Here is a 12,362-nt window from a genome sequence, read left to right on the forward strand (position 1 = left end):
TAAAATCTAAATGTTCTATGATTGTCTTTTTTTGTTTGTTTTAATTTTAACGTGGACTATTGTTAAAGTCTTTACTGAATTTGTTACAGGATTGCTTCTTGTTTTATGTTTTGGTTTTTCTGGCCAAGAGGCATGTGGAGTCTTAGCTCCCTGACCAGGGATGGAACCCACACCCCCTGCATTGAAAGGAGAAGTCCTAACCGCTGGACCAGCAGCAAAGTTCCCTGCTTGTCTTTTAGTGTTAAAAGTAATAAAGATGCATACATATGGAAGCTTAAAGAATTTGGTATATACATTTTTTAGTTTGATGGACCATAAAATGAAGTTTTTAAAATTGACACCACCACCCCTCTCCCACCACTGCCCCCAAACCAAAACTCACAGTGAGACTGCAGGTTGTGTCATGTAGTGGGGCCTTGAAATCTTACAGTTCTGCTACCCGTTAACGGCCTTAGTACATATATTGTGTTATTGCTTAATTATTGAATGAGTTTGAAAATGTTGAGTAGTTTAACATCCTCATCCAAAGTAATCTCTAATTTTTAATTTGTTCTTCATGCTCATTAGTATGAATTTAAAACACTTGAATTGTTTTGTTTCACAGGATCTGCAACTGGAGGAATTAAAGCAGCAGATTTCTACATTAAAATGTCAAAATGAACAGCTCCAGACAGCAGTCACACAACAAGTATCTCAGATTCAGCAACACAAGGATCAATATAATCTTCTTAAAGTACAGCTAGGTAAGTGTAGCAGCTGCTGCTGCTGCTAAATCACTTCAGTCGTGTCCAACTCTGTGCGACCCCATAGACGGCAGCCCACCAGGCTACCCCGTCCCTGGGATTCTCCAGGCAAGAACACTGGAATGGGTTGCCATTTCCTTCTCCAGTGTATGAAAGTGAAAAGTGAAAGTAAAGTTGCTCAGTCGTGTCCGACTCTTAGCGACCCCATGGACTGCAGCCTACCAGGCTCCTCGGTCCATGGGATTTTCCAGGCAAGAGTACTGGAGTAGGGCGCCATTGCCTTCTCCAAAGTGTAGCTGGCCATTCCTATTGTAGTGTCCCCAACAGATTATTCTTGTGGGCTCATCTTTCTTTAACCTTAATCGCTGTGACAGAAGTGTAAGTCAGAATTTGAAGTCCAATCTCTGCTATCCATTGATTCTCAACCTTAGCTACCTACACATTGAGATCCCTTGAGTTTTTTTTTAATACTGATACTGAGACGCCCACTGAAGTTTCTAATTAAATTAGTTAGGGACTGGGTCCAGGCATCAGTGATTATTACAAGCTCCCCAGGTGATTCTAATGTATAGCCAGTTTTGAATGACTGGTCTAGCCTTTCCTTTTTTTTTTTTTTAATCTGCAAAGTGGAGCTGAGATTTAAATGAAGTAATATATATAAAATTCTAGTTTGGTGTCTGGCACATGCTAAGGGCTCAAATGCTTGTAAATAGTCTCATTCTATACTGCTTATGATTGGAATGCTAGCTGCTTAGAAACATAGTTTATTTATATGAAGGTGACCAAAATTTTCAGAAGAAAATAACTTTTACTTCCTCTATTTATGACAATAATTCGTCAGTTCTTTTAGGCTGTGTAGAAAGCTATTCTTTTGTGAAGATTTCTAAAAAGATTTTATTTTCTCTTATATTAAGTGATAGAATTGGAATTGAAGCTACTATAATTCTTAATTTTAGATCACTGAGCCAGTTTAGTCTTAAGACTGTGCTGTTTTTCCTCCCAGAAACCCTGAAAACATCAGTTTGTTATTTTGTCAGTGCACTGTTTTGCAAAGATGAAATGTGCATACAAAAGTGCCTCCAAAGTAATTATTCAGGAAATTATGTATTTTTTTACACTTGAATTGTCAGCTCAAAAAATGAAAAGTTTCATGTTGACTTCTCAAATTTTATGCCTAATAGGAAAAGACAGTCAGCATCAAGGTCCTTACACTGATGGGGCTCAGATGAATGGCGTTCAGCCAGAAGAAATTAGTAGGCTGCGAGAAGAGATAGAAGAATTAAAAAGTAATCGGGAACTTTTACAAAGTCAACTGGCTGAAAAAGACTCTTTGATTGAAAATTTGGTAAGTGAATGTTATAAAATCGAGGTCAAAAGTAATTCTCATTATCCTGCTTGTTTCTATTTCTGGATCCCTTAAGCTAAAGTTATCATTTTAAGGTTTTAGAACGTGAGCTCTGGAGTCAGACTGTCTAAAGCATCAGTGCATCCTGGCTAACTGAATTTGAGCAATTTAGTTAACCTCTTTAAACTTGTGTCCTGAGCTATAAAATGGTGGTGGTGGTATCTGTTCCATTGCTGTGAGATTTAAATGAGGTACTCCATATCAAACTCTTTTAATACATGGAAATCACTCAGTAAATACCTGCTTTTATGCTCTTTTCTTTATATTAGCTCAGTTAAGTGCTTAGATTGAATAAATGACTTGGTATGAGTTGATTAGCTATGGAAATTTTGTTGACAAGATGTGCTATGTTGAAATGTTATTTTGGGCATAAAATTTTAAATGTCAGTGTGGAATTTTTTGGTGTGCGTGTACCAGGCATAGCTTATGTGTGTACAGTTTTGTTTTGTTTTTTCCTCACTATTTAAACTGAATTTATTTCACAGTTTATCTCTCTGCTCTTTGTAGAAATCTTCCCAACTATCACCTGGCACAAATGAACAGTCTTCAGCAACAGCAGGAGATTCTGAACAAATTGCAGAGTTAAAACAGGTCACTTTTCAGCTTGATTCAGGCTCTGTTTTGTCTTGTTTTAATTATAATAGCGTAACAGCCCTGCATTAATCTAGAACTGCTTTGTCATGCGTCTTCACTTCTCTATCAAGTGAAAACAGCCATTTGAAAATACAGAAGCCATTTTAATTGTACAGTAATGGTATTTTGCTTTTTATGGTGTATTTATTTTTCAATGGTATACTTTTTAATAGATCTCAGCATCTTACCCAGATTGTTTGTAGATTGTCAGTAAGCAATTAAGGAAACTTTAAATATATTTATAAGCTGCAAATATGAAGATACAAAATCTTGTGCTTAATTTTCTTGGTAACTGCTTGGTTAAATGTATTGGGCATTTAAGTCATTCTATCCAGAAGAATGTTGGTTATTAGAATTGGAAAAGGGAAAAACAGAAAGTAAACTTGTATGTATTTCAGTTAGATGACTCTAGCTAAAAATAAAGCAAAATAACTTTTTCTGCTGTAGTAATTTATATTGTCTAGAAAAGCAAATGTGCCTTTTCTTCCTTCTATCCCCCTCTCCTTCCTTCATTTTCTATAAAAGGAATATATGTTTCTTTAAAAAAAAAAAAAGTAATACTAAAAAAAGAAATTAATAGCTTGGCCAACCTAGGACTGACTTCCTTCTCCAGTAGTCAGCTGGTCCTGACCCTCTGACATGCCTGATCAGATGGGAATGCCTGGACAGAGAGTAGCAAAATGTCTTATTTTGGCAATGTCTCTGTACCCTAGAGTGGATTCTACAATGAAACATTTTAAAAAATAATAATATTTGTCAATAATGATTTACAACTCTCCAATAATGTGGCCATAATGTTTTGTTCTTATGAGGAAGAGTTAATATGCTGTTTTGATTTTATGAAATCTAAAACTATATTAAAATGAAATTAAGTTATTAGTATATACTCTTAGTCTATAAATCCCAAGTAAAAATTTACTTTTCGTATTTCCCAAAGATATATTTTAAATAACAGTTTTGGGTTTTTTTATAATATATAGTAAAATAGAGTATAGAAAGAAGACCAAATGGTCCATAATTTTTACATAACTTACTTTGATAACTGAAGAAACAAAACAGTCAGAGAAAAGACATGTATGTTCATGATAGAAAATAGTAAGAGAATAAAACACTTTTTACATGACAGCATCCTCATATCTCCAGACACTGCCAGATACTGTGGGGTAAGATTGCCCTTGGTGGAGAGCCACTGTTAGAATTGCTTCATTTTCCTGGACTTGTTTTGAGGGGAGTGAGCAAGAAGTTTGGAAACGTCAACCTTAATACATAAGCTTTCAGTTAATTCCACCACTTTCACTACACTACTACTGCTTTCATCAGCGTTTGGTGGCCCCCGAGTCTAAAACCATCTTATTTTGCCCATTCCAAATAACATACCTCTAGTCTTCAGACAAAAGAAAAGGAGACATTACCTGAGGCATGAGTTAGGACAGGGATTCAGTGCTCTATTTCTAAGCAGACTTTCAGCCAACCCTGCTGGGTTTTTGTTATTGTTGTTGTTTTTACTTATTTGGCTGAATCGGGTCTTAGTTGCAGCGTGTGGACTTCGTTGCTCTGTGGAATGTTGGATCTTAGTTCCTGGGCCAGGGATCAAACCCACGTCCCCTGCATTGCAAGACAGATTCTTAACCACTCTACCACCAGGGAAGTTCCAACCCTACTGTTTTTGACCCCAGTTTTACTCACAGTTCCAAAACATCTGGTGGTACCAGTTCCCAGGCCTTTTGGTAGTTCTGCATTATGAATCAGGCAGCAGCGTGGCTTTCTAAAAGGTCAGCTTCTGTTTCAGCTCGCTCAGGTGTGCCAGTTGGTTACCATTGTCATTTGCTTTTGGAAATTCCACAGTTTAGTGCTATTTTCTCTTCTCTTATTCTCTGTCCCTGTGGGTTTCTCCCTCCTGCCTGTCCTTTCTCAGTCCCTCTCTCCCTCCTTCTTCCTCACCTTCCTCCCTCCCTTCTTCCCACCTTTTCTTCCTTTCCTCCTTCTGTCCTCCCTTTGTGATTTTTTACACTGGATCTTGCAAGGAAGCAGAGGTGAACATGTTTAATGTACACATTTAATTCTCCATCTTGAACCCAAAGTTCAAGAGTACTTCTTTCACTTAAATTTTAAAACTTGGAAGTGATGATTTTAGAAGAGCCAAGGAAGAAAATAATTTCTTCCTGTAAATAGACATTTCCTTAATGAAATTAATACTATTTAATGTCACAACCCAACTATTTTTGTCCCTTAGGAACTGGCAACTTTAAAGTCTCAGTTAAACTCACAGTCTGTGGAGATTACCAAACTACAGACCGAAAAACAGGAGCTGTTACAGAAAACTGAAGCATTTGTAAGTTATTGTTTTTTGTTTGTTTGTTCTGAAAGGTAGTATATACAAGGTCAGGAGGTTATTTCTCAGCCACTATGGAAAAGAAGCAAATTTGTCAGCACCTTCCATTCAGGTTATTCATTAGCCAGAGTTTCAGATACATAGGCTTCTTGGCCATGCAAACAGTGTATCATAGTCAGACTTGCCAGGTCAGTTTTATCAGTTAGTTATGGTTCATTTTGTTGGCATTTTATTTGTTTATTTGGCTGCCCTAGGTGTTAGTTGCAGTGTGTGGGCGCTAGTTCTCTGACCAGGCATTGAACCCCATTGAACCCCCTCAATGGGAGGGCAGACGCTTAGCCACTGGATCACCAGGGAAGTCCCTGTTGGTCTTTTATATTTCATCTCATCATTCAGTCTAAGCTGGCAAGTTTTCTGCTGGTATAAAATTATCAAAAACCTTATTGGTGACCCATGCAATTCCCAGGGTTCCAAGCCAACAAGGAGGAAGGTTCTCCTGGATCCCTCCTGGAGAACCACATCTCTATTCCAGCTTCTGCAGAGATGGTTGATTGGGTCCATGTGCTACATGAGTAATCTCTTCACAAATGGTTATGCAGCCACACACTTGGTGTTTCACTGGGACATGCTTTGTCGTTGACTGCAGTAGGGATAGGCCGGGAATTTTCTAAATCATCAAGTTCGGACTCCCTTTTGCTTAACAGTTCCTTTTTCAATCCATCTTTATCCTCTCATATTTTACTGTAAGCAGCAAGGAGAAACCAGGTCACACCTTTAATGCTTTGCTTAGAAATTTCCTCAGCTAGAATAGTTCATCACTCACAAGTTCTGCTTTCCACAACACTAGAACATAAGTCAGCCAAGTTCTTCGCCACATTATGACAAGGATCACCTTTTCTCCACTTTCCAATAACATGTTCCTCGTCTCTATTTCTGTACACGCGTGCTCAGTCACTTGAGTTGTGTCCAGCTCTACGTGACCCCATGGACTACAGCCTGCCATATGACCCTGTCTGTGAGATTTTCCAGGAAAGAATACTGGAGTGGGTTGCCATTTCCTCCTCCAGGGGATCTTCCCAACCCGGGGATCTAACCTGGGTCTCCTGTATTGGCAGGTGGATTCTTTACCACTGAGCCATCTGGGAAGCCTCCTCATCTATGTGAGACCTCACCAAAACTTTTAACATCCATACTTCTACCAGCATTCTGTTTATGATGCCATGTGTTTTCTCTGAGACCATAGAACCTTTCTCTATAGCCTGCGTCTTTCTTTATGAGCCCTTACTGGTATTGCCTTTAATGTTCATATTTCTACCAACAGTGTCTTCAAGGCAGTTGAGACTTTGTCTAACATGAACCTCAAAATTCTTTTGCCTCTTCCAGTTCCAAAGTCCTTTCCTCATTTTAAGGTATTTGGTATTTGTGAGATCAACACCCCCACTTCCCAGTATTTTGGAAGAAAAAAGATAAGGGAAGGACTGAAAATTTTTGATTTAGGATTACTTCCTATAGCTCTTAAGAAAATACTTGCATTTTCCCAGTTAATGGCATTCAACTCAATTTCCGCATGCATCTGTCTCTCTGAAATGATAGTATAGTCTTAACTTACAGGAATTTTATGAGGAAAAGACTGAAAAGTGTTCTCTACGTATTAAATGCTATGCCGTAGCTACATTAGAGCTGTGTCATTGATAACTTGCCTGACCTGGCCTTGAGGCTGCTTAAACCAACCTTCCTTATACTCTGATGAGTGCTTATACCACACCCTTCCTGACCCAGCCTCCTGCTCCACTGTAAGGGCAACTCATCTGTTCAGGGAGAGCACGTTATTGAGGGTAAATGCTGAGAGAATTAAATTTTTCTGTTACTGGAAATAAAATTTCAAAATAGCAAGAAAAATCATCATTAGAATTTCATATTGATTATAACTTTAAAGAAACTTTTTTTTTTCCAATTTTTACTTTCAGGCGAAATCAGCTCCTGTACCAGGAGAGAGTGAAACTGTAATAGCTACAAAAACTACTGATGTAGAAGGAAGACTGTCAGCATTATTACAAGAAACTAAAGAGTTAAAGGTTGGTTTGGTGAAACTTTTTATTCATTGTATACTATGTGAAATGAAGTCCAGGGAATTTTATTTTATTTCATTTAATTTCTCAAATTCTTGGATTTATGAAGAAAGTTAATGGGACATAATCTTACCTCACAATAAGTCCATTCCTATTTTGATGACTAAAGGTGGCACAAATGAATATTTTTAAATGCTGTTTCAAATAATGGTATCAAATATGTAAAATAAGATTGTATATGAGTGTACTTGAAAGTAAAACACATGTTTAGTCAAAGTAAAAAAGAGTTAAGTTTTCTTATCAATCTCTAATCACAGTAAGAAACAAGGAGTATAGCTTTGGCTAATACACAAGCCATAAGCTAAAGAACACAGATACCTTAAATCCTACCAGCCTATTGTGTGACAGAAAAATCAAAACAGATAGGATGAAGTAAAGAATGAGGTAACAGTAATAAAAATGGAAAGGTAGGAATTAAAACATGGCAAGAGGAAGATAAGTGATTCTGCCTTTTGGATTGTGGTCAAATTATTTTATATTTAAGCTATGGATTTTACTTGAAGCTATCTTTCTTTCCCATTTAATTGTATATGTGAAGTTGGGATAATTTTTTTTTTTTTTTAATTTGAGTCCTAATTCTGGTGCTAACCAGGCTTCTGTAAGATGTTAATGTCTTTATTTATTCCTCTGATTATCTGAAATAGTAGGATTTTTTGAGGAGTAGGGTAATTAAAACTATTTTTTTGTTGTCGAACTCTGATTTTCACAGCAATCATCTTTGATGTATAGCCTAACATAAATTCTCATGTTACTAGATGACTTTGTGTGTGTGTGTATTTTAAAATCTCTTGTCCCCCCAACACCTAACCCCCAAACTCTTCAGATTGTATGAGTACAGAGATCTGTCATAGAAAGAATATATTTGTTAAAACCGTAGGAGAGTGAATACTAATTTTTGATTGTGATTTTCACCTTTCTTTTCTTAGAATGAAATTAAAGCTCTGTCTGAGGAAAGAACTGCTATTAAAGAGCAGCTGGATTCATCTAACAGTACCATTGCCATCTTACAAAATGAGAAAAACAAGCTCGAGGTGGACATTACAGATTCTAAAAAAGAACAAGATGATCTCTTGGTGCTGTTGGCCGATCAAGACCAGAAAATATTTTCATTAAAGAATAAACTCAAGGAACTTGGTCATCCAGTAAGATTGCGATGTTTCCAAAAATGGTTTATATGTGTTTCTTTATGATGTGTTTTTAAACATTGTCCTGTGTCATGGGAATGTTGGTATGCTTGTATATCAGCACTACCGGCATAGATTTGTAGGTATGTGAATTGACTTAAGACACAGATTAGATGCAGTTTCCAGCTTTTGTTAACTCTTCTCTTTCAGAATCTGAGCCTGGAAGGTGACTTGATTTATTTGTTCCTGTGGTAACAGAGACACTCACCATCCAAATGTACCATCCCCATTTGGCTGTGTTGGTTCAGATTTATGTGTAGAGTTGTAGCCATCTAGCAGCAAGTGAACCTGTGTATCTTGTCGCATATTAAAAATAACAGGAAACCTTGAATATTAAATCAAGGAAATCAGATGGCCCATAATCTACTATATTTACTAGAGTAAAGAATTTATCCTTGGAGTAGATACCATTTTGTGTTGAATGTGATGTGACCAGATCTTCATAATGTTAAATGAGTATTTTCCCTTTAGGTTGAGGAAGAGGATGAACTTGAATCTGGAGACCAAGATGATGAGGATGATGAAGATGAAGATGATGGCAAGGAGCAGGGTCATATCTAGCTTTAAAATCTCTAGGAATGATAGAGACTATATTGTAACTTTGAAGATGGAGTCTTAAGACAGTGCTTTGGTTTGCCTCCACAGAAAATAAAGATTTAGAAACCCAAGCGGAAAACATTCATTAATACAACTATTGATGTATTTTTTAAATGATGCCACCCATGTTGATAATCCTGTTACTCTAACTTTATGTAGAATATACATCTTTTATTGAACCGAACTGTTCCAAAATATAATTTGCAAAGAACTACAGATACCAAAAATATACCATTTTTTTCAGGCATGTGGTGGCAGTGCTATTTGCCTTAGTTCATTGGTTGTTTATGGAGTTCTGTATTTGTCTGCTATTTTTACTTTTCAGAATTTGTGACTTTTAAGTACTAACACATTTGATTTAATGTATGTTGGAATCACTGTTTCTAAATTAAGTATTGGAGTTCCTAGCTAATGATTTCCTTTTGAAGAAATGGATTTACTTAAAGGCAAGATAGCATGGTCTGGGGGTAATACATCATCAGCCCTTCACCCAGTATGACTCCTGATGTGAGCAGGACAAGACAGTTGAGCGTGAGTGCCTTGACACTTGACACGGCGGTGTTCTGTACCTAGTGAAGAAGGCTGCAGACACGCAGTGAAGAGGAGGAGGTTTCTGAGAAACTTTTCCAACAGTGTATTAGCATGTGTTTGGTTTTTATTTTATTTTTAGCTAAACATTAAAACACATTACAAATTAACAGCTCATACAACTCAGATTTAGTAGTATTATTTGATTATTATAAAACATATTATGTCCCTAGTTTTAAAAAAGACTCAAACTATGGTTTATATAATTTATTGGCATTTTTGCTGAATAGGTTTAAGTCAGATCATAGATTTTTAAAAAAGCAATGAAGCAATGTGTCAAAATTTAATGTTTTCGTAATAAAAATAGATATTATGTTCACTTAATCCCTGGTCTTGGTTCCCTTTTTGAGATTTTGAGAGTAGTATTTTGTTCTTTGTAAAGGATGAGGCAGGGAGAAGTGGTGAGAAGCGTCCTTCTCTTACTAAGAGGACTTTGCTATAACTGGGTGATAACAGCAGTCTTATCATTTAAATCTAACAATTGGAATTCCATAAGATTGGACGGGACTTAATTGGAACAAAAACAGATGAAGTAGGGTTTGGATGTTTGTAAATTGAGCAATGGAGTTCTTTCTTCACAATGTTTTTTACTTAAACTAGCTCCAATACGTTGACCACCTGAGGTGAACAGCCAGCTTATTGGAAAAGACCCTGATGCTGGGAAAGATTGAAGGCAAAAGGAGAAGAGGATGGTTGGATGGCATCACCATGTCAAGGGACATGAACTTGGGTGAACTCTGGGAGATGGTGAGGGACAGGGCAGCCTGGTGTGCTGCACTCCATGGGGCCACAAAGAATCAGACACAGCTTAGTGACTGAACAGTGACCACAGGCTTATTTAAAGGCAAGACAGCAAGAGAGTTGGGCATAATATATTTCATCTACCTCCTGGTTTCAGTAATAATTTGAGGAATCCACTAAGGGGCACAGACGTTTAAAGGAAGTATTGAAAAGGGAGATGGTTGTGTGTTACAGAGCGCCCATGAATACGCACCACATCCCACCCCCTCCCACACTGCCACGCCTCTGGAGATGGCATCAGCCATCAGAGGACCATGTGATTATTACCAGACCAGCTCACTGTGTGACGTTCTTCTAAAGTTGACACCATGTGGTGACCTCTTCAGGCCAATATTATAAGAATAAAGAAAAGTGGGTCAGGAGAAGGAAGAAGACTTCCAAGAATAACAGAATACCAAAGGTCTTCAGAAAGAAATAGCTGCAAAATCAGTGATAGTTTGCCAGAATTCAGTCACTCAGGCTGGCTTGGAGTAGAGAAGGTGCAAGAAGCCTCGAAGCCGCACAGTCCAGCCTGGAGCCCAAAAGGACACCTTCCTAACAGCCATAGTTTGGGGGTCTTATTTGTTTGTTTGTTGTTACCTGAATTGCTTCTGAAGCCTCCTAACTCAGTCTCCATCTCCAATTGGTCATTGCCTCTCCGGGCCATCCTCAGTATTCACCACAGTAGGCTGTCTAGTCAAGGCTATGGTTTTTCCAGTGGTTATGTATGGATGTGAGAGTTGGACTATAAAGAAAGCTGAGCGCCGAAGAATTGATGCTTTTGAACTGTGGTGTTGGAGAAGACTCTTGAGAGTCCCTTGGACTGCAAGGAGATCCAACCAGTTCATCTTAAAGGAGATCAGCCCTGGGTGTTCATTGGAAGGACTGATGTTGAAGCTGAGACTCCAATACTTTGGCCACCTGATGGGAAGAGCTGACTCATTTGAAAAGACTCTGATGCTGGAAAAGATTGAGGGCAGGAGGAGAAGCGGACGACAGGATGAGATGATTGGATGGCATCACCAACTCAGTGGACGTGGGTTTGGGTGAACTCTGGGAGTTGGTGATGGACAGGGAGGCCTGGTGTGCTGCAATTCGTGGGGTCTCAAAGAGTTGGACACAACTGAGCGACTGAACTGAACTGAAGCTTCCTGAAATGAAAACAGGAGCCAGAGAGACTACAGTTGCCTACTGTTTGGAGTCCTTAGCCAAGAGGATAAGACCCTCAGTGCTCTACCACTCTCTAATTTCGCTTCCTTCAAGAATATTTTAGAACTGTACCAATATATTAGCTATCATGGCACATAACCTTCTTTTTCATCCTTCACTTTACTTTTGAACATGTTCTTTCCTCTGTCAGCCTTCACATTAAAGGCTATTTCTGGACTTCCCTGGAGGTTCAATGGTTAAGACTCCACACTGCAAATGCAGGGGGTGCAGGTTCAATCCCTGGTCAGGGAACTAAGATCCCACATGCTGTGTGGCACAGCCGAAAAAGAAAGAAAAAGGTGGTGGTGAGGGGGGGCGGCTATTCCCATGTATTGGAAACTACAACAGTGGAGCAGTCATAAAGCACAAAACATACTTTTCCTTATTTTAAGTTTTATTCAAGTACAGTTGCATGTCTCTGGCATGTCAGAAAAGAATAATCATCCAAGATTACTACCGGAGGTTAAGTAACAGCTCACATTTTATTTTATTATTTTTTTTTTCAACTTTACAATATTGTATTGGTTTTGCCATATATCGAAATAACAGCTCACATTTTAAATGTGTAAGTTCATTTCAGTTGCTCAGTCAAGTCCGACTCTTTGCGACCCCAGCAAGGAGTGCTGGACTACAGCACGCCAGGCCTCCCTATCTGTCACCAACTTAGTTACTTTGAACTTATGCTGATAAAAAATCAAACCTGTTCTTGAAAGTTTTGTTGCAGCAAGGTAGAGGCCTCATAATGCTCATCAGAACAAAAAC

The 12,362-nt window shown here is 38.1% G+C and overlaps 1 protein-coding gene across 2 annotated transcripts in view; it reads left to right on the forward strand.

Moving 5' to 3' along the window:
- Positions 1 to 9,935, forward strand: part of USO1 (USO1 vesicle transport factor) — an 80,260-nt gene extending 70,325 nt beyond the window's left edge. For both annotated transcript variants that reach the window (XM_061420493.1, XM_061420494.1), the window contains 7 exons: positions 605 to 743; positions 1,925 to 2,088; positions 2,656 to 2,739; positions 5,015 to 5,113; positions 7,081 to 7,188; positions 8,169 to 8,384; positions 8,898 to 9,935. In XM_061420493.1, coding sequence (XP_061276477.1) covers positions 605 to 743; positions 1,925 to 2,088; positions 2,656 to 2,739; positions 5,015 to 5,113; positions 7,081 to 7,188; positions 8,169 to 8,384; positions 8,898 to 8,987 — 900 coding nt within the window. In that variant the 3' untranslated portion in view covers positions 8,988 to 9,935. The remainder of the gene's footprint in view (positions 1 to 604; positions 744 to 1,924; positions 2,089 to 2,655; positions 2,740 to 5,014; positions 5,114 to 7,080; positions 7,189 to 8,168; positions 8,385 to 8,897) is intronic.
- Positions 9,936 to 12,362: the final 2,427 nt, after the last annotated feature.

The sequence above is a fragment of the Bos javanicus genome, chromosome 6 (genome assembly GCF_032452875.1).
Source record: "Bos javanicus breed banteng chromosome 6, ARS-OSU_banteng_1.0, whole genome shotgun sequence".
NCBI classification, from domain to species: domain Eukaryota; kingdom Metazoa; phylum Chordata; class Mammalia; order Artiodactyla; family Bovidae; genus Bos; species Bos javanicus.